General features: G+C 39.9%; 1 protein-coding gene across 1 annotated transcript in view; it reads left to right on the top strand.

The window, feature by feature from the left end:
• The window catches only part of LOC126174932 (attractin), a 281000-nt gene that overhangs the window by 244743 nt on the left and 12476 nt on the right, over nt 1-23781 (top strand). Inside the window, exon 21 of the mRNA XM_049921387.1 lies at nt 54-179. Within this exon, the coding sequence (XP_049777344.1) occupies nt 54-179 (126 nt within the window). The remainder of the gene's footprint in view (nt 1-53; nt 180-23781) is intronic.

Here is a 23781-nt window from a genome sequence, read left to right as displayed (position 1 = left end):
ATAAGTTGGAACATTCTTATTGCATATCAAAAATTTTTCTCTTTCTCTGACAGAGATTGTTTGTGGAGATGGAACAAATGGCAAGCCGTCCTTTCTCCCAAGTACTAGTTGAGATAGAACAACGGGAGAAGTTGGAAGATTCCTCAGAGTCAATATCCACACTTAGGAAAAAGAAAAAGGTATGATGGAATAGATTTAAATTTTTTTGAAAATATTGTTGCACTGAATTCTTCAGATAATTATATAAAGAATTTAGAAGTCTTTTTAGTTTATTATAGTAAATTTTTGTAAATTAAATTTGTGAATTCAGCAGCAGGGATCCTTCTCACTTTTGTTTATAGACCACTAAACATAAACAAAACTTTGTAACTGGATAAGAGAGAGGAGGAACTATGAAAATTGTTCTTAACACCTCTGCTTGCCAAGAGGGAAGGTAGTGTAAAGAATAATGCGGTGATAATGCTAATGGATTAACAGAACTAAACCAACATAGTGCATGATACTTGACTTTAAATGACAGCTTGTATATAACTTTTTTTTAAAAAAAAACTTCCAATACAACTGTTCAGTGGTTTTGTGAATTGCAGCAATACATCTCTGTATAATCTTCATTTCGCATCTGAGTTGAGCAAATATATGCAGTTGATAATATGACTTCAGTCTTTAATCTGGTTGTTAGAAAATAAATAAAATTTATCTGAGAAAGAGATAATTATGGCTATATCAGTACATACACACAACAAAATCAACTTTGAAAAAATGGAGAAAATATCAGTAGCCTTCATTTCAAAAGCCATCAGTTAATAATAAATATTGCACACACTTTCATTCACACAAACAAGCACACCTCATGCACACATGACCACCATCATCTCTGGCACCTCAGTCTGGAATGCAACTGTCACATCAAATGAAAGCAGCAGTATGGAGGGGGCAGTGAAGGGGAAGGGATAGCATGGTACAGGTATGGGGAGAGAAGAGTGTGTTCTGACGGAGCATACTGGACTCACTTTTGGGAGGATTATGGTTCAAACCCAAGTCTGGCCATCCTGATTTAGGTTTTCTGTGATTTCCTTAAATCTTCTTCTTCTTCTTCGGCACTACAGTCCAGGATGAACCTTGGTCTTCCCAACGAGCTTCCGCCATCCATTACGGTCACATGCTACCCTCCTCCAGTTTGATTTCCCTAAATTGTTCCAGGCAAATGTCAGAATGGTTAGTTTGAAAGGGCACAGCCAACTTCCTCTCCCATCCTTCCCTAATCCAATGGGACTGATGAACATGCTGTTTGGTTCCCTCCCCCAAATCAACCAATCTGACAGAGCTTATAGGGCCTATATGCATTCACGAAGACTGCCAGGCGCAGCTTTGGGAGGCTGTGAGTCAGGGAGGTTTGGGGAGGGGTTGAAGGTGGGAGGAGAGAAGGGAAGGGAAAAGGAGGACAGGTGCATTGGCAGAGGGCAGCACACAATGAGAGTGAGGGCACATGAATAGGGAGGAAGGGATAGGACAGTCGGGATGGAAACTGTTGGATGGATGGTGTGGGGGCAGTAAGTTACTGTAGATGAGGCCAGGGTGATTTCGGGAGTGGAGAATGTGTTGTAACAGTAATTCCTGTCTGTGCAGTTCAAAAAAATCTGCTGATGAGGGGTAGGATCCAGTAACTGGGATTGTGAACCAGCCATTGAAATCAAGTGTGTTTGATTCAGCTGCATGTTGTGTCAGAGGGGGTCAGTTTTGCTCTTTACGACAGTTTCTCTCTCTCTTTCTCTCTCTCTCTCTCTCTCTCTCTCTCTCCCTCTTCATTTAGTCAGTTCCGACTCTTTGGGACCCCATGAACCAAATCACTGTCTTGCACTTTCTCCCATAGACCTTCCAGGTTGGAACACATTGCTTCTGTGATGCCATCGATCCATCTCATCCTCTGACGTCCTCTTCTAGTTCCTTCAATCTTCCCCAGCATTAATGTTTTTTCCAGCGAGGCATGCCTTCGCATTGTGTGTCCAAAGTAGGTCAGCTTTTGTTTTAACATTAGACCTTCCAGGGAGAAATCTGGTTTTATTTGCTCCAATATTGATCTGTTGGTTCTCTTTGCAGTCCATGGAACCCTAAGAAGTTTCCTCCAACATCATAATTCGAAAGAGTCAATTCTTTACCATTCAGCCTTTCTAATGGTCCAGGTCTCACATCCATACATCACAACTGGAAAGACCATAGCCCTCACAATACGGATCTTTGTTGCTAGTGTTATATCTCTGGACCTTATAACCTTGTCAAGGTTTGACATTGCCTGTCTACCGAGCAACAGGCTTCTCTGGATTTCATGGCTGCAGTCGCCGTCAGCAGAGATCTGGGAACCAAGATAACTGAATGTGGTCACTACCTCCATGGTTTCTCCTGCTATATCCCACAAATTAGTAGGTGTAGTTACTATAATTTTCGTTTTCTTCACATTCAGCCTAAGACCGGCCTTTTCACTTTCATCTTTCACCTTCAGCAACAGTGTTCTCAATTCTTCTTCACTTTCTGCCAACAGGATCATATCATCTGCGTACCTGAGGTTGTTTACATTTATTCCAGCTATTTTAATTCCTGTTTCTCCTTCATCTTGCCTCGCATTCCTCATAACATGTTCTGCATACAGATTGAATAAGTACGGTGACAGTATACAGCCTTGGCGGAGCCCTTTCTGAATCTTTATCCATTTCGTTGTTCCATGCATAGTTCTCACCGTGGCTTCTTGGTCAAGGTATAAACTCCGTATCAGATTAATGAGGTGATCTGGTACACCCATGTTTTTCAGTATGTTCCATAATTTGTTGTGATCGACGCAGTCAAAGGCTTTGGCGTAGTCAATAAAGCAGAGGTACACATCTCTCTGGAATTCTCTTGCTTTTTCCATAATCCACCGAATGTTAGCAATTTGATCTCTAGTTCCTCTTCCTTTCGTAAATCCAGCTTGTTCTTCTGGTAGCTCTCGATCTAGATATTGGTGAAGTCTATTTTGTAAGATTTTCAACGTGACTTTGCTAACATGTGAGATAAGTGCGATTGTTCGATAATCTGAGCATTCTTTAGAACTTCTATTCTTTGGAATGGGGATGAATACTGATCTTTTCCAGTCTTCTGGTCACTGCTGCGTGATCCATATCTTTTGACATATTGAGTGCAGCACTTTCACTGCATCCTTTCTAGTGACTTTAAACAATTCTGCTGGTATTTCATCATGTCCACTAGGTTTGTTATCAGCCATACTTTCAAGGGCCCACTGGATTTCACTCTCCAAAATATGTGGCTCTAGTTCTAAATTAACATCAGCAGTAGAAGCCCTGTCTTTACACAATTCTTTCTTGCATAGGTCTTCTACATATTCTGCCCATCTTTCCTTAACATCGTCTGATTCACTCAGATCTTTCCCATTTCTATCTTTTATCATTCCAATTTTTGCCTGGAATTTTCCTTTAATTTCTCTGATTTTCTTATAAAGATCTCGTCTTCCCCATTCCGTTACTATCTTAAACTTCCTTGCACTGTTCATTAAAGAATATATTTTTATCTCTTCTAGCTAATTTCTGAAAATATTTATTTAATTCAAACATAGCTGATCTATCTCCCTTGATTTTTGCTTTCCTTCGTTCTCGTGAACTTGCAGTGCCTCAACTGATAGCCATCTAGCCTTCTTGCTGTTTCTTTTCTTGGGAATGTGTTTCTCTGCGGCTTCCTTGACAGTATTAACTACTTCTGTCCACATCTCTCGTGAGCTTTTGTCCTCCAGTTCTAATACATTAAATCTGTTTTGCACCTCTACAGTGTAGTCGGAGGGCATAGAGTTAAGGTCTTATCTGCAAGTTGGGATACTTTTTGCTACGTTCTGAAGTTTCACCTGAAATTTTGCAATCAGAAGCTCATGATCTGATCTGCAGTCAGCCCCAGGTCTGGTTGTAGCTGACTGAACCGCACTCTTTCACCTTTCATTACAAAGTATGTAATCAATTTGGTTCCGGTGTGGGCCATCTGGCGAAGTCCAGGTACATAGGCGTCATTTTGGTAGTTGAAACAGTGTATTAGTAATTATCAATGAATTTTCTTGGCAGAATTTTAGGAGTCTCTGTCCTGTTTCATTTGTTGTACCAAGACCATATTTCCCTGTTATACCTTCTACAGCATGATTTCCCACTTTTGCATTCTAATCTCCAACTATGAAGACAATATACTTTTTTGGTGTTGACAGTAGTAATTCTTGTAAATCTCCATAGAACTGGTCAATAATTTCCTTTTCAGCATCGGTTGGTGGCGCATAAACTTGAATTACTGTGATGTTGAGGGGCTGACCTTGAAGTCTGATGGACATCATTGTATCATTTTTATATTTGCATCCCATTACAGCTTTTCCCACTATGAAGGCTACTCCTTCTGTTGTTATTGTGCCCAGAATAATACACCATATGGCCATCCGAAGCAAATTCTCCCATGCCACTCCACCTCATTTCACTTATTCCCAATATATTGATGTTGATTTTCTCCATTTATCTTTTCACTATGTCTAGTTTTCCTTGATACATGGATCTTACATTCCATGTTCCTATGCAGTGCTTCTCTTTGCACCATCTTACTCTTCATAAAGCTCCTCGCAACCTGGTTACCCCCGGAGATCTGATCGGGGAACTTGAAACTCCGGAACATTTTGAGCTGAGCGAAGCCATGGGGTTTTCTTGGGATAGTTCAGTGGTGGTTTCCCGTTCCTTCCACTGTCCTCCAACTCCTATCTGCTCACTGACTCATTTTCCCACTGGGGTTGGTTATCCAATGTTCCGCTGAGTTTCTTGACTTAACAGGGGCACCACGTGTAGGTAGGAAGTTGGAGAATTGAGGTGACAGAGGCTGTGAGAACCCTCTTGCTGAGTTCTTGTAATCATGTATCACCACCATTTTATGCCAGAGTCTCATGGTGTCTGCAAAGACCCCCCCTGGTCATTTCCTGGGCCCTGACGACAGTTTAGTGGTGGCCATTCATCCTGGTGGACAGCTGGTTAGTTGTCGTACCAATATATAGAGCTGTACAATGATTGCAGCAGAGGTGATATATGATGTCACTGCTTTAACAACTGGCCTGGCCTGTGATAGGATAGGATAAGCCTATGGCAGGAATGGAATAGGAAATGCTGGATGGGTAGATTGGGCAGGTCTTGCACTTGAGTATCCCACACAGCTGTGATTCATGAGGCAAGGGGTTCAGATTGAGAGTGGCATAGGAATGGACTGGGATGTCGTGGAGGTTGGTTGGGTGATGGAAAGCCACTTTATGAAGGGTTGTGACATTCGCCTGCTTTATTTCATCCTTGATTGTCCTCACTCAGTGTTGACATACTGTGTTGCTATACTGGCTAAAAAATGGGGGGTAAGTTCAACACTGACTACTTTAAACGATGTAGCCGACAGGTGCACATTTGCGTTTCACAGTTCTTTACTTTCACTGTTCATAACCCCCAATAATACACAGCTATTATGGCCAGTTAACTATTGTTTAACTTTCGATAAGCCTCATTAATAGGTTGCAGGCAAACATCCACATACTGCTACATCTAGGAGCAGTAAAAACCTAACCACACATTTCCCAGTCTTTCAAATAAATTGAACATACACTGTCATTGCTTTAACACACGTCCTATTGGTGTAACACTTATTTCACAGTCAAGTTTATGCATTGTTGTTGATCTAACCAATATGGGTTACGCATCTGAAACTCGGTCGTGGACTGACTGTGTCGGGATAAAAAATCGGGCCCTTACATATTATCACAATAATAGGCACTGAAACTGCACATTGTGTGATGATTAATTTACAGAAATTACAATTAAAACTTAACTCATTCAGTTAACTGCATACATCGAAAACTTCTGTCTTTTTAACAGTTTATTTTACCACAAGAGTTAGGCCAACTTATTTGTTTAAATGATGAAATTAACAAATATAGTTATGCAAACAATACTTTTGATGAAACTGTTAATTACTTTGGATTTAATTAAGGGCTGGCTTTGCTAACATGTTTTCGAATAGAGCCAAATACATCCTTTTAGAATACTATTAATTGTTCCTCCAAATATTTATAATTAGCACAGAATTTATATTTGTTTATAAGTCAGCAATAGAATTTAAGTTACAAAACAATTACTGATTTCACCCTATAACAAAAGATAATAACTAGAAATAGTCAAAATAAATTAGAAAATCAATTGCATACATAAAACTAAGTACAAAATTAGATCTGGTGTTATACTGTTTAAAACTGAGGGCCAACCTTTCTCTTTTATGGAAATGCAGATTATACTCACGTATGTTAATAGTACTTGTTCAAAAATGAAAAAAATGAATTTTTAAGGAGGCAGGCAGGAAGTAAACATATTTTAGCTTGCTTCGTCACATCACCCCCTCATTGTATTGACCAGGTAGAAATTGCTAATAGCCAACTGGGCAATTCAATGACCACAATTGACCCCAGAAATCGGCTATAACAATCTACACACAAAAAAATATTACATACTAAATCTTATCAAAAACTACAGTACACAAGTGTTTCAAATTCCTACTTATATGAACTAGCCATATGAAAATCCTCACACAAAATATTTACATGCAGTGTATTGTACAATTGCACAAAATATCTACTTTTTATAAGATTTAGGCATTTTCATCATAAGTGATGTCCTTTTTGGGCAAACAAGGATTACATTCAAAGATACATATCACTATGTACAAGTCCTGTCTTGCTATGCAAAATAAATCCTCATGGGTTGCAAAAAGTTGAATTACACTGCACATTGCAGTTCACTTTTTAGGCAGAAAATTTCACTTGCTCAATGTTCAGTATTTTTCACAAGCGCTTTCACACTTTCATTGGGTTTTAACACACTTTCTCCCCAAATTGCCCATGCCTTCATCAGGTCCAAGTGTCAGTTAGTAAGGAAATGCACTGCTATCAGTTCCCTTGGAGGTGGTTCTCCTCCACCACAGTACATCAAAAAATTAGACAAAATACCCTACTTTAGTACACTTACTTTTAAATCTAACTAAGTCTAAGAAAAATGATTAACACTAAAATTTATAGTCATTACTTCATAAATAAATACGTTCCACATTTCTCTTAACATAATTAGCACTACAATTGACTATAGTACAAAAGGTGGTGACTACTAAAAATTTAAAATAGAGTGCACATTACACTACAAAACGTTATTCGAAGACATAACTGACTGAAACTGGTTAAACCTGAAAGACTTTGGTCTCTTTCCCATCTGCAAAATAGCAAAAACTCAAGATGTGCAGTAGCATAGATTTACTAATCATGAAGTTATGAAAAAAGAATAGAGTCACTATCACGTAACTTAATTACTATTCAAATCAAAATTAATGGGATGGAAGTTGTACTAAATCATTGCCCCACTTCTCTACTCAACTCTAAGCTTACATAGTTCTCATATCATCACAAAATGTTACCAAATGGTTGACCTGGCTACGAAGTCTTTCACGACGTATTTCTTGAATAAAAATCTCTCGGTATACATGCCGCGTCAATTCAGGATGAAACTCCAAGCTTTCGGCCACTATTTCCATGGTCTTCATCAGGGCTAAAACTGACTGTCGTAAACTAGTGAGGCTCTCACTTATATATACAAAGGATGGCTTCTGATTGGCTGGAATATGTCATAGCAACAGCGATATGGCACGTAGTGAAGTGGTGCCCTCTACTTCCATAGATGTAGTTTCTATCCCATGTTGCTTGCAGTGCCATCCCTTGAACCAGGAGGTAAAGTGCGGGAAGTTTTCCTCTGCGATTTTTCTTTATCCAATGCACTCTTATAGGTGTTGCTAAGTGCATAGCCATTGTCTCTGTTAAAGTTATTATCGCTAAGTCTAATTTCGACTGCTTCCCGGATCACAGAGTCCCAGTAATTCAATGCGTGGGCTATTACTCTCTTTTCTTCAAATAAAATCTTATGCTTGTTAAGCAGGCTATGCTCGGCCACCGCTGATTTTTCCAAATACCTGTATTTCAGGTGGCGCTGGTGCTTATAGACTGGCCCACGTAATTCTTGCCGCATTCACAAGGAATACTATAAATTCCCAGCACCCTTAACCCGAGGCTATCTTTGACTGGTCTCAACATTTCCTTAATTTTCCTAGGTGGTCGGAAAACTGGTTTTATTCCTTGCCTCTTTAGGACTCTGCCTATCTTGCGGGATAGAAACTACATCTATGGAAGTAGAGGTCACCACTTCACAACATGCCATATCGCTGTTGCTATGACGTATTCCACCCAATCAGAAGCTGTCCTTTGCATATAAAAGTGGGAGCCTCGCTAGTTTACGACAGTCAGTTTTAGCCCTGACAATGACCATGGAGGTAGTGGTCAAAAGCTTGGAGTTTTATCCTGAATTTACGCGGCATGTACACCGAGAGATTTTAATTCAAATGGTTGACCTGTCAGAATATTAACATCACTAGCACCACAGTTATCAGTTAATCAGCAAAATTACTTTTCTTTGTTCTAGTATTATCACTTTAAGCTCATAATTCCTCAGAACACAAATAGAAGTTTTCAGATAACCTATAGACCCAATAATGCAGCATTATATGACTTGTACCTCACTAAAATATTGCTCTCTCTGTTAAGCTCTCATTCCCAGCTGCAGTGTCATGAATTGCACAATATAAACAGTACTCAATGTTGCCTAGTTCAAAATTTAGATCTTCAATACAGTTACACCACACACCCGCTCTGCTTATCCAATGCAAAATTGATTCTACTGAGAAACACTCCACAGTAACAGATCCTTATGCTAAGGCAAACGTAACTCTCATTACCGATCAGACAAAATTATCACACAGAAAAACCATTGTCTCACTGTTTTCTATCAAACTGCTTGAGATTCTAGCCTGGAGGGTGATATACACACAAATCTTGCTTATCTTTCCAGACACATTACTCTAGACAACAATTTTTAAAGTTTTAATTCCTTAATTTCCTAGAAAAAGCTGTCCCATGACACAGATATGTAGATAGTTAGCTCACCTAATATTACGACCTAGTATTCAAGATGGTTTTTACTGCATATTGTCTCTGCTGCTGCATGAAATTCTACTAATTTCACACATGAGCTGATTACTTCAGATGTTAATTATAGTTCACACATGCTGACACCTTTCATTATCTGTTTACCTCTCTTTGTTTGACATAAATTCTTTTACTGTGGTACCAATTTACTTTGTTCCATCCTCCTATGATTCCGTCACTTATAACTAACACAACATATTATAGGTAAATAGATAACATAGGAAAAACCTTTTCTAAAATGTTTGTATACTAAAGTATCCTACTGTACAAAATCACATGAAAGTCAAAGATAGAATGTTTGATTCACTTATAAACTACAGGTAGGATAGGAGCAGAGTTTGACTGCCTCAGAAAACATGAAAAGTAAGACAGACAGCTTGGGTAAGCATTAGCGCCACATAATGAATCCAATACAGAACGTTGAACTCCCTACGTGCTTGTAGGTCTTACTTCTGGTTCAATGCGCACTCCATTCTCCTAACAAAATCAATACTACCCAAGCTTGGAAACATTTTAAATAGTCATGGATCAATATTCAAACATGTAATTGGTGATACATAGGGTTTCAGGTCAATAATATTCTTTAATCCAAAAATCCTGTTAGTTTTTGTGTAAGCCAATTCATAAGAGTTGTCATGTGCAATGCATATTACTCTGAAAGGACCATGATACATTCGCAAAAATTTCTTTATCTCATCATTTACTTTGCTAGATTTTTCTTTGGTTTTAATGAGGACAAGGTCGCCTATTCTAAAACTAGTCGAATTCACTCCTTTGCCATGCCTTCTCTTCCTTCCAGCTGCTTCCTTTTTCATCATCTCTTTAGCCAAATTGATCTTTACATCCTGTGCTACTTCACTTACCTAAGAGAAATCCAACTTCTTCTCTGATGATGTTGCTGGGTCCCTCGTTGAACATAGGCTCACATGGGGCATATCCTGTCGATTCGTTCCACAAGTTGTTGATAATGTTTTCAAAATGTCGAGTATGACCAGCCCAAGCAGTATGTTTCTTACTACGATACGTCCTGCACCGTCTATTAATCTCCTTCATAACCCTTTCAGCCTTGTTACCTTGTGGAAAATAGGTAGAAATATTTGTGTGTTTTATCTTGTGTAGTGCCATACAGTGTTCAAACCTCTCAGAAACAAATTGTGGACCATTGCCAACAAAAGTGATATTGGTACCCCTACATTGTGATAGTAATCAGATGTCAACTTCTCGATTATAGTACTAGTATTTGCCTTCTTAATTGGATACAGTTTTACATATTTTGAGAATGTGTCCAAAACAATGAAAATACATTTACAACCTCCTGTAGATGCAGGCAATGCTCCTAGAAGGTCAGCTGCTATAAGCTCTTTAGGTTTGTTAGGAAGGACAGAAGCATTAAGCCTTTTGATGGCACACCAATTGTCTTTACTCTCTGACACTTATCACACTTTTCTAGTCTCTGCTTAAACCTTCTCCAAAAGTTGTTAAATCTTACTGTCTCCTGTATCTTAGCTACTACTTTCCTAGTCCCATAATGTCCATAACTCTCATGCAAGTAGTCAATAAATTTAGCAACATGTTGGTCAGGAAAGCATAACTTCCAGTCCTGATCATTCAAATTTTTCCTCCTAAATAACAACCCTTTATGTATAGTATAGTACTGTCTCACCTTTGGCTTGTTGTCTGAATTGTAATACTGCTTAACCAACCTTCTTAAATTTGGATCCTCATTCTGCTCCCTTGTCATTTGCATGCAAATTTAACTAATAAGCTTCTCATCCTGCACTCCCTGCAAATAAAACAACCTTATTTGTTCTTCACAGTTCTCACTACTGTCAGTATCCTTCTTCCCTGCTGGAATCCTAGATAATGCATCAGCAACAATATTGTCTTTCCCTTTTACATACCTTACCTCCAAATCAAATTATGCAAATACAAAGCCCACCTAGTTAACCTGGTGTGTTTCAGCCTGCACTCCTGAAAACAACTCAGAGCCTTATTAGCTGTATACTCTATGGTCTTATGTCCAAGCAAATAGCACTCAAACTTTTGAAATCCAAACGTAATTGCCAAAGCATCTAATTCTGAAATGTAATAGTTCTTTTCATGTGGCTGTAATGTTCTACTAGCAACAGCAATAGTTTTGTGTTTGACCCCCATGTCTGTAGGTACTAATTGGAGAATTTCTACCCCTAAGCCACAAAAACTTGCATCGGTACTCATACAGAAAGGCAGTGAAAAATTTGGATGTCCTAACATCTTACCTCCTCCCGAACAGGCCATGAAGGCCCAACGGTACCGACTGGCCGCCGTGTCATTATCAGCACACAGGCGTCACTGTATGTGGATATGGAGGGGCGCATGTGGTCAGCACACCGCTCTCCGGGCCGTATGTCAGTTTCCGAGACCGGGTCCTAACATCTTACTATTTACTAATTCTTTTTTCAGACTCTGAAATGCCTCTTCACACTCCTTTGTCCAGTTCCACACCACACTCTTTTTTTAACAAATTACCAAGGCATGGAAGTTTGCATGGCTGATCTGATACAGACTTTCATTAGAAGCCAAACAAGCCAAACACAGCTTTAAGATCCTTCTTGTTCTTTGGGGGTGTGAAATCTGCAATAGCAGCAAGCTTTTCTTTATCAGGCTGTATACCTTCCTCCTGTGATCCAAAAATGAAATTTCCTTCGTTTCAAATTCAAATTTACTTAATTTTAGTTTCATGCCTCCCCTATACATAGCTCTCAGCACTTAATTCAGAATCTTACAGTGCTTGAACCATTCTGCACTCACTACGAGGTAATCATCTACATAGACCATGTTTTCATTGGTTAATATCTCACTTAGCACCTTGTCAATAGCTCTGATAAACACACACACAGACAAGTTAAGACCAAATGGCACCACACGGCATTGGTAACGCTTACCTTAACAGATATTCCAATAGACACAAGTCACATCAAAAGAAATCAGAAATTTACATCCACGGAACCTTTGCAAACTTTCATCTATGTTAGCTGGTCTGTCACTCTCCTCTATTACAATTTCATTCAACTTCCTGGCATGCAGAACCAACCTGATACCACCGTTCTTCTTCTTTACACCTACAAGTGGTTTATTATACCTCTTGTTTGACCTTTCAACTATCCCCCATGAGACCATCTTTTGAATTTCTTTCCTCACCGCTTCCTTTTTTTGAAAATGGAATAATATAAGGTTTTTGAAAAATGATGTTAATGATCCTTAAACTTTTAATTTGTACTCAAAATCTTTTATCAAACCTGGCCTGTGTGAATATGCCTTACAGTTGCTCAGGAGAATACCTTTTAATTCCTCCCTTTGACTATTTGTAATACCTTCAATATCCTCAACTGTCTCTATTATTTCCAACCTTACTCTCTCTCCTCCTCTTCTTCATCAGTAACCTGCTCAGTGGTCAAAACTCTTAATGGCAAATCTAATTCAGTTTGCACACACTCATCCATACCTCACAAAGATGATACTTCGTACCTACTTCCGTTGCACTTAAAATTAAACTTATCACTAGCAGAATCAATATTTACCCACCATTACACAAGAAATTAGTTCCAAATATTACATCAATGCTGAGATTTTGAATTACCAAGAAATTGCACTCCAACAGCTGTCCTGTCAATTCCACAGTTAATATTACCTCTTGTTTCACACTCTTTCACAGCTTACCAGTAGCACCAATAATTTTTATTCCAGAAATATGCATCACTACTATACCCTCTGTGTGCTTAATAGTTTCAGAAAATGCCTGTGAAATACCATTCAAATCACTACCACTGTCCAGTAAACACTTAACATGTATACCTTGTACCCTTGCTCTTATTACAGTGTGCCTCACTTCCTCCTTACTTGCCATGTGATCTTCTTCGTACTACAAATCCTCATTAAGCCTTTCCCTGGAAAAACTATCATCCTGCTTACCGGAATGATTATCAGACACATCAACTGACAGATCGACACATCAACTGACAGATAGTATGGTCCTCTCCCTCATTCCCACTCCCAAACTGTTAACTCTTCAGTATGCCTAGTATTATCCTCCTTTATTCTTTCTTTACTTAACACATTGCCATCATTATCAATTATAAATTCAAATACCTCATCTTTATCACTACTGGATTTGCCACTGCTATCATGATTACCCCTACTGTCACAATCAGACCCATTGCCACTTTCATTGTCCTCAAATACTTGGCTAATTAGTTGATCCTTGTTTCCAGTATTAGATCACCAAATGAAACACCTGAATTCTTATGTTCTCTTAAAAATTAAACATCCATTTTGACACTTCGGACATCCTGAACAATAGCCACTCTCTCTGTTTCATCACTTGATTTTATTATAGTAAGTTCCTCCTCTCCTTTTATGGGATAAACATTGCCACCCACACCATCATTCAACATCTCACTAGAAGTAGAAATTTCTCTTGTCTTACTACTATCATTTACATTACCCTTACCTGTGATTATAGCACATTTATATACAAGTGGTTTTTCATCACTACCTGCTCGAGTGTGAGCCAAAACTGAAGCATTATCTAGTTTTTAGTTTGATCCAGAATTAAAGTCATCTCCTCATTTCTTTTACTTGTATTTCTCCTACCATTTCCATGCCCATTCTGGCTATCCTCCACTCAACCATTTCTTGAATTTCTACTATAATTAGTTCTGTTCATCCTGTTTACCTGAAATCCTCTCCCTGATTGATTATTGTCATCAAAATTCCTCCTATGATCTTCCACCGAGACCTTCACCCTGTCCACTTTATCAACATAATTCAAGAAATCACTAATATTACCCCTGGGGGGGGGGGGGGGGGTTTCAACACTGACTACTTTAAATGATGTAGCTGACAGGGGCACATTTGCATTTCACAGTTCTCTACTTTCACTGTTCACAAAGCCCTGTAATACACAGCTATTATGGCCAGTTAACTATTGTTTAACTTTCGATAAGCCTCATTAATAGGTTGCAGACAAACATCCACATACTGCTACAATAGTTTACTGTTGAACATCTACGAGCAGTAAAAACCTATCCACACATTTCCCAGTCTTTCAAATAAATTGAACACACATTGTCATTGCTTTAACACATGTCCTGTTGGAGTAACACTTATTTCACAGTTAAGTTTATGCATTGTTTTTAATCTAACCAGTACGGGTTCCGCATCTGAAACTCGGCCATGGACTGACTGTGTCGGGACCAAAAATTGGGCCCTTATATATTATTACAGTACTAGGCACTGAAACTACACATTGTTTGATGTTTAATTTACAGAAAACACAATTAAAACTTAACTCATTCAGTTAACTGAAACATTAAAAACGTCTGTCTTTTTAACAGTTTCTTCTACCATGAGAGTTAGGCCAAATTATTTGTTTAAATGATGAAATTAACAAATATAGTTATGCAAACAATACTTCTGATGAAACTGTTAATTACTTTGGATTTAATCAAGGGCTGGCTTTGCTAACATGTTTTCAAATAGAGCCAAATACATCCTTTAAGAATACTATTAGTTGTTCCTCCAAATGTTTATAATTAGTACAGAATTTATATTTGTTTATAAATCAACAGTAGAATGTAAGTTACAAAACAATTACTGATTTCACTCTATAACAAAAGATACTAACTAGGAATAGTCAAAATAAATTAGAAAATCAATTACATACGTAAAACTAAGCACAAAATTAGATCTTGTGTTATATTGTTTAAAACTCAGGGCCAACCCGTTCTCTTTTATATAAATGCACATTATACTCACATATGTTAATAGTAATTATTCAAAATGAAAAAAAAAATGAATTTTAAGGAGGCAGATGGCAAAACAAGATCATCATCATCATCATCATCATTTAAGACTGATTATGCCTTTCAGCGTTCAGTCTGGAGCATAGCCCCCCTTATACAGTTCCTCCATGATCCCCTATTCAGTGCTAACATTGGTGCCTCTTCTGATGTTAAACCTATTACTTGAAAATCATTCTTAACCGAATCCAGGTACCTTCTCCTCGGTCTGCCCCGACTCCTCCTACCCTCTACTGCTGAATCCATGAGTCTCTTGGGTAACCTTGCTTCTCCCATGCGTGTAACATGACCCCACCATCTAAGCCTGTTCGCCCTGACTGCTACATCTATAGAGTTCATTCCCAGTTTTTCTTTGATTTCCTCATTGTGGACACCCTCCTGCCATTGTTCCCATCTACTAGTACCTGCAATCATCCTAGCTACTTTCATACCCGTAACCTCAACCTTGTTGATAAGGTAACCTGAATCCACCCAGCTTTCGCTCCCATACAACAAAGTTGGTCGAAAGATTGAACGGTGCACAGATAACTTAGTCTTGGTACTGACTTCCTTCTTGCAGAAGAGCGTAGACCGTAGCTGAGCCCTCACTGCATTAGCTTTGCTACACCTCACTTCCAGTTCTTTCACTATGTTGCCATCCTGTGAGAATATGCATCCTAAGTACTTGAAACCGTCCACCTGTTCTAACTTTGATCCTCCTATTTGGCACTCAATCCGTTTATATTTCTTTCCCACTGACATTACTTTCGTTTTGGAGATGCTAATCTTCACACCATAGTCCTTACATTTCTGATCTAGCTCTGAAATATTACATTGCAAACTTTCAATCGAATCTGCCATCACAACTAAGTCATCCGCATATGCAAGACTGCTTATTTTGTGTTCACATATCTTAATCTCACCCAGCCAGTCTATTGTTTTCAACATATGATCCAAAAATAATATGAACAACAGTGGAGACAGGTTGCAGCCTTGTCTTACCCCCGAAACTACTCTGAACCATGAACTCAATTTATTGTCAACTCTTAACTGCTGCCTGACTATCCATGTAAAGACCTTTAATTGCTTGCAAAAGTTTGCCTCCTATTCCATAATCTTGTAGAACAGACAATAACTTCCTCCTAGGAACCCGGTCATATGCCTTTTCTAGATCTATAAAGCATAGATACAATTCCCTGTTCCACTCATAACACTTCTCCATTATTTGCCGTAAGCTGAAGATCTGGTCCTGACAACCTCTAAGAGGCCTAAACCCACACTGATTTTCATCCAATTGGTCCTCAACTAATACTCGCACTTTCCTTTCAACAATACCTGAGAAGATTTTACCCACAACGCTGATTAAAGAGATACCTCTGTAGTTGTTACAATCTTTTCTGTTTCCATGTTTAAAGATTGGTGAGATTACTGCTTTTGTCCAGTCTGATGGAACCTGTCCCAACTCCCAGGCCATTTCAGTTATCCTGTGTAGCCATTTAAGACCTGACATTCCACTGTATTTGATGAGTTCCGACTTAATTTCATCCACCCCAGCCACTTTATTGCACTGCAATCTATTGACCATTTTTTCCAATTCCTCAAATGTGATCCTATTTCCATCATCATTCCTATCCCATTCTACCTCGAAATCTGAAAAATCACTGATCGCATTTTCACCTACATTGAGCAACTCTTCAAAATATTCCCGCCATCTGCCCAAGGCATCCACAGGATTCACCAGCAGTTTTCCTGACCTGTCCAAAATACTTGTCATTTCCTTCTTACCTCCCTTTCGAAGACTGCTAATTACACTCCAGAATGGTTTCCCAGCAGCTTGACCCATAGTCTCCAACCTGTTTCCAAAGTCTTCCCACGATTTCTTCTTGGATGCTGCAATTATCTGTTTGGCTTTGTTTCTTTCTTCAACATAACTTTCTCTGTCTACCTGGGTTCTGGTATGTAGCCATTTTTGATACGCCTTCTTTTTCCTTTTACAGGCTGCCTTGACTGTATCATTCCACCAAGCTGTTTGCTTCATCCTACTTTTACACACTACTGTTCCAAGACATTCTTTAGCCACTTCTAGTACTGTGTCCCTGTACCTTGTCCATTCCTTTTCCAATGACTCTAATTGACTACATTCAACTAACTGGTACCTTTCTGAGATCGCTGTTATGTACTTGTGCCTGATTTCCTTATCCTGAAGTTTCTCCACTCTTATCCTCCTACATATGGACCTGGCCTCCTGCACTTTCGGCCTCACAATCCCAATTTCACTGCAGATTAAATAACAATCAGTGTCATCAAAGAATCCCCTGAATACACGTGTGTCCCTCACAGCCTTCCTGAATTCCTGATCTGTTATTATATAGTCAATGACAGATCTGGTTCCCCTGCCTTCCCAAGTATACCGGTGAATGTTCTTATGTTTAAAAAAGGAGTTTGTGATTACTAAGCCCATACTGGCACAGAAATCCAAGAGTTGTTTCCCGTTCCTGTTGGCCTCCATATCCTCTCCAAATTTACCCATAACCTTTTCATACCCTTCTGTTCGATTTCCAATCCTGGCGTTAAAATCACCCATGAGCAGAACACTGTCCTTGTCCTTTACTCTAACAACTACATCACTGAGTGCCTCATAAAAACTATCCATCTTATCTTGATCTGTTCCTTCACAATGTGAATATACTGACACAATCTTAATTTTCTTGCTAGACACTGTCAAATCTATCCACATCAGTCGTTCGCTTACATACCTTATTGCAACTACACTGGGTTCCATTTCTTTCCTGATGTAAAGCCCTACACCCCATTGTGCTATTCCTGCTTTGACTCCTGACAGGTAGACCTTGTATTCTCCCACTTCCTCTTCTTTCTCACCCCTTACCCGAATGTCACTAACAGCTAAAACGTCCAGCCCCATCTTACTTGCAGCCTCTGCCAGCTCTACCTTCTCCCCAGAGTAGCCCCCATTGATATTAATAGCTCCCCATCTCATTACCATTTGTTTGCCAAGTCGTATCTTAGGAGTCCCTGGTTTGTCAGTTAAAGGTGGGACTCCGTCACCTCCAAAGGTCCGAAGCATTTTGCTCTGATTGTTGCCAGCATCATATTTAAAGTACCAGGGAAGCAGGTTGCTAGCCTTACTTGCCCCAAGTCACATTGGGTTTTACCCCTAACGGCTGAGGGACTAACCGATGGATTTGGTAGTCTTTGCCGTATGAGCACAAAGGTGACCACGACTCAGAATATGTCCGAGATGCCCAGCCTTATTCCAAAGTAACTGGTATCCCGACTGTCGGGACCACTTACTTGGCCACTCACACGTTGTCCGTGGTTCATGAACTAGGACATGACTACAGGAACCCACACCATGAAAACAAGAGGGGAAGTAAAAATATCCCAGCTTGCTTCGTCATGGGGTGCAGAGGATCTTCGATGGTATGTCCCTCATTTCAGTTGTTCCAATCTGGGGTGGCACTGGGTGATGATGGACCATGTCTACGTAACTGGGTTTTGGGGATGGTGGGAGGATTGGGGATGTGTGTTGAAATAGCATGGGAGATCTGTTTGCAGGCTGGGCCTGAGGGATAGCGATTGCCAGTGAAAGTCTTGGTGAGACGTGCAGCATACTGGGCTCACCTTGGTCTTACCAAGGCCTTCACAGACAGACACTATCCCCCAGATGTTGTTCGCAAACAGATCTCATGTGCAATTTGCGCACAAACCCCTAATCCCCCCCAACACTCCCAAGAACCAGCTACAAAGTAGTGCTCCCTTCATCATCCAGTACCACCATGGACTGGAACAACTGAAATAATTATGCCCTCAAATGAGGGAAATCCTACTCAAGATCCTCCTCATCCCTCCTAAAATAATGTTCCATCCCTACACCGCTCTCAGTGCTAACCCCATGCCACATGGGTCATATCCGTGTGGAAGACCCAGGTGCAAGACTTGCCAGATCCACCCACCCAGCACTTCCTAAGCCAGTCCTGCAACAGGCTTATACTCCCTCATCAACTGTGAGACCAGTCAAGTCATAAAGAACTTCTGCTGAAATCATTGCACAGCTTTTTATATTGCAGTCCATCAGCACAACATGCAGCTGTACATGACATGTTTGATTTCATTGGCTGCTTCCCTACCTGGATCATCTGTCTTCTCCTCTCCACCACCAGCTTTTCTGAACTGCACACATGGGAGTTCCCGTTGCTCCCAAGATTATCCCGGCCTCGACCTATGGTAACCTACTGTCCACACACCCTCCACACCCTCTGTCCTATCACCCTCTCCCCATTCATCCTGTCTTGCCTGACACTGCACCTGGCGGTCTTCATGTCTCCATTTAACCCACGCATGCTCCGCCAGACTATGCTCTTCTCTTCTCTTCCCCCACCCGTTCCCTGCTATCCTTTCTCCTACCCCTTCCCCTCCAGATTCCTGATTTCATTCAATGTGACAGTTGCATTAGAGGTATGCTTGCTTGTGTGAATGACTGTGTATATAAGTGTTTTCTTTTCTGAAAAAGGCTTTAGCCGAAAGCTAAATCATAACAGTCACTTCATTGTGGCTGTCTGCAATTTAACACATCATCTTCATGGTGAGTAGCAATTTATCCGTTTCCTTATATTGTGATATTTCAACATGCAAGTTTCTGTTGTTAGTTACTTTGAAATTTTTTGTCTTAAATAATGAACTGTTATGTCTACAAAACACTTCGGTCAGTTTTGTATTCTCCAGACTTTTATTGTTTTCCATTTTTTACCATATTTTCTTACTATCTTTTCACAGAATTTAGAAAAGATTGTTTGCTTAATTCAGCATATTCTGTCTTTTTGATGTTGTACATTGCACAGAGCTCTCCCCTTCTATTCAATTCCTGTCTCATTTTATCAGACAACTGCTTGAATGTGTCATCCAGAATATGCAGGTATAATTTTTAGTGCCTTGTTTCAAAGGCTGCTGAGTTTGTGTTACCAGTCAATATTTAAGATAAGGATTTAATGGAAAAGAATATGTTATCACTTCTATGCAGTAATACCACGAATTACACTACCCCATGTTACCCAAATCTGATTTTGCATGATTCATCTGTTTGAGTACTGCACATCTCTATTCTTACACTGTGCCCACACAGTGTACAGCTGACAACAGGTTCAGATGAGCTGTCTTCATTGACGTCATCCAAACAAAAAAGAACTGATTCATTTGGCTGAAAATCATTATCTTTAGAATGTGAACCCAAGATTATCAGAGACTCCAATGGAAAGAATTAAAATTTAGGAATTGGCAAACCAGTTTGGTCTGCCAGAATCAACAGTCACAACAGTTATAAAAGGCAAAGAAAAAAATTCTCTAAGCTATTAAAAATGCTCAGTCCGGGAATGAATCATTCATAAACGTCATTATATTATTGCTCAGATGGAACCAGTGTTAAAATAATGGTGTGATACTCAAGTAAGAGTGAAAGATTCTTCTGTTGATCAGAACAGGGTGTGCTCTCAAACTAAGCTGACCGAGTGAGGTGGCACAGTGGGTAGCTCACTAGGCTCGCATTCAGGAGGACTTTGGTTCAAACTCAACGTCCAGCCATCCTGACTTAGATTTTCTGTGATTTCCCTAACTCACTTCAGGCAAATGCTGGGATGGTTACTTCGAAAGGGCATAGCCAACTTCCTTCCCCATCCTTTCCCATCCTTCCCTAACCTGATTAGACCAGTGACCTTGCTGTTTTGTCCCTCCCCTGAATCAATCAATCACCCAGCCAATCAACCAACCAAGCAACCAATCTGATTTTTCAGAGATTGAAAGAAGAGGCTGGGGATATGGCCAAAGATGATCTGTTTAAAGCTATTAATGGTTGGTTTAACCAACTCACAAGTTATTGTTATTGGCATAGATAGCATGCTGAAAGTGGAGAGCTGATGAGAGACAGCATCAGTCTATCTACGGAACTCAAGGTAGTGATGGAAGAAGGTGGCTATAGCAGCCAAACAATATTCAACGTAGATGAAACTGGTCTGTTCTGATCTAAAAGAACTTTCATCATGAATAAAGATTTCCTTTCCAGATTTTAAAGCCACGAAAGATCAATTGACAGTGATAGTCGGAGTGACCCCCCCTTCCCGTTTTAAGGAGGATGGTTTTAACGTTAGTGACTCTCCATATTCAGGAAGACCATTGTGCGACATTTGCATATGCGCATGTCTGATTCTCTGCCGGCTCGTCATCAATTGGCTCGTGATGAACACCGACCGTTTCTATCCATATCGTTACTGTGACGAGAAATAGGGTCTTTATGCTAACATCCTCCCCCAAAGAACCATAGACCTTGCCGTTGGTGGGGAGGCTAGCGTGCCTCAGATAGCCGTACCGTAGGTGCAACCACAACGGAGGGGTATCTGTCGAGAGGCCAGACAAACGTGTGGTTCCTGAAGAGGGGCAGCAGCCTTTTCAGTTGTTGCAGGGGCAACAGTCTGGATGATTGACTGATCTGGCCTCGTAACACTAACCAAAATGGCCTTGCTGTGCTGGTCCTGCGAACGGCTTAAAGCAAGGGGAAACTACAGCTGTAATTTTTGCCGAGGGCATGCAGCTTTACTGTATGGTTAAATGATAATGGCGTCCTCTTGGGTAAAATATTCCGGAGGTAAAATAGTCCCCCATTCGGATCTCCGGGTGGGGACTACTCAAGAGGACGTCGTTACAGGAGGAAGAAAACTGGCGTTCTACGGATCGGAGCATGGAATGTCAGATCCCTTAATCGGACAGGTAGGTTAGAAAATTTAAAAAGGGAAATGGATAGGTTAAAGTTAGATATAGTGGGAATTAGTGAAGTTCGGTGGCAGGAGGAACAAGACTTCTGGTCAGGTGAATACAGGGTTATAAATACAAAATCAAATAGGGGTAATGCAGGAGTAGGTTTAATAATGAATAAAAAAATAGGAGTGCAGGTAACCTGCTACAAACAGCATAGTGAATGTATTATTGTGGCGAAGATAGACACGAAACCCATGCCCTCTACAGTAGTACAAGTTTATAAGCCAACTAGCTCTGCAGATGATGAAGAAATTGACGAAATGTATGATGAGATAAAAGAAATTATTCAGTTAGTGAAGGGAGACAAAAATTTAATAGTCATGGGTGACTGAAATTCGATAGTAGGAAAAGGAAGAGAAGGAAACGTAGTAGGTGAATATGGATTGGGGGTAAGAAATGAAAGAGGAAGCCGTCTGGTAGAATTTTGCACAGAGCATAACTTAAATCATAGCTAACAGTTGGTTCAGGAATCATAAAAGAAGGTTGTATACATGGAAGAAGCCTGGAGATACTGACAGGTTTCAGATAGATTATATAATGGTAAGACAGAGATTTAGGAACCAGGTTTTAAGTTGTAAGACATTTCCAGGGGCAGATGTGGACTCTGACCACAATCTATTGCTTATGAACTGTAGATTAAAACTGAAGAAACTGCAAAAAGGTTGGAATTTAAGGAGATGGCACCAGGATAAACTGACTAAACCAGAGGTTGTACAGAGTTTCAGGGAGAGTATAAGGGAACAATGGACAAGAATTGGGGAAAGAAATACAGTAGAAGAAGAATGGGTAGCTTTGAGGGATGAAGTAGTGAAGGCAGCAGAGGATCAAGTAGGTAAAAAATACAAGGGCTAGTAGAAATCCTCGGGTAACAGAAGATATATTGATTTAATTGATGAAAGGAGAAGATATAGGAATGCAGTAAATGCAGCAGGCAAAAAGGAATACAAACGTCTCAAAAATGAGATCGACAGGAAGTGCAAAATGGCTAAGCAGGCATGGCTAGAGGACAAATGTAAGGATGTAGAGGCATATCTCACTAGGGGTAAGATAGATACTATCTACAGGAAATGAAAGAGACCTTTGGAGAAAAGAGAACCACTTGTATGAATATCAAGAGCTCAGATGGAAACCCAGTTCTAAGAAAAGAAGGGAAAGCATAAGATGGAAGGAGTATATAGAGGGTCTATACAAGGGCAAGGTACTGGAGGGCAATATTATGGAAATGGAAGAGGGTGTAGATGAAGATGAAATGGGAGATATGATACTGCGTGAAGAGTTTAACAGAGCATTGAAAGACCTGAGTCGAAACATGGCCCCGGGAGTAGACAACATTCCATTAGAACTACTAACAGCCTTGGCAGAGCCAGTCCTGACAAAACTCTACCATCTGGTGAGTAAAATGTATGAGACAGGTGAAATACACTCAGACTTCAAGAAGAATATAATAATTCCAATCCCAAAGAAAGCAGGTGTTGACAGATGTGAAAATTACCGAACCATTAGTTTGATAAGTCACGGCTGCAAAATACTTACACGAATTCTTTGCAGACGAATGGAAAAACTGCTAAAAATCGACTTCGGGGAAGATCATTTTGATTCTGTAGAAATGTTGGAACATGTGAGGCAATACTGACCCTATGACTTATCTTAGAAGCTAGATTAAGAAAAGGCAATCCTACGTTTCTAGCATTAGTAGACTCAGAGAAAGCTTTTGACAATGTTGACTGGAATACTCTCTTTCAAATTCTGAAGGTGGCAGGTGTAAAATACAGGGAGTGAAAGGCTATTTACAATTTGTACAGAAACCAGATGGCATTTACGAGCGTCGAGGGACATGAAAGGGAAGCATTGGTTGGGAAGGGAGTGAGACAGGGTTGTAGCCTCTCCTCGATGTTATTCAGTCTGTATATTGAGCAAGCAATAAAGGAAACTAAAGAAAATTCGAAGTACGTATTAAAATCCGTGGAGAAGAAATAAAAACCGTGAGGTTCGTCGATGACATTGTAATTCTGTCAGAGACAGCAAAGG

This window comes from Schistocerca cancellata, chromosome 3 (genome assembly GCF_023864275.1).
Source record: "Schistocerca cancellata isolate TAMUIC-IGC-003103 chromosome 3, iqSchCanc2.1, whole genome shotgun sequence".
NCBI classification, from domain to species: domain Eukaryota; kingdom Metazoa; phylum Arthropoda; class Insecta; order Orthoptera; family Acrididae; genus Schistocerca; species Schistocerca cancellata.
Note: the sequence above shows the minus strand (reverse complement) of the source record. Positions and strands in the feature narration are given on the sequence as shown.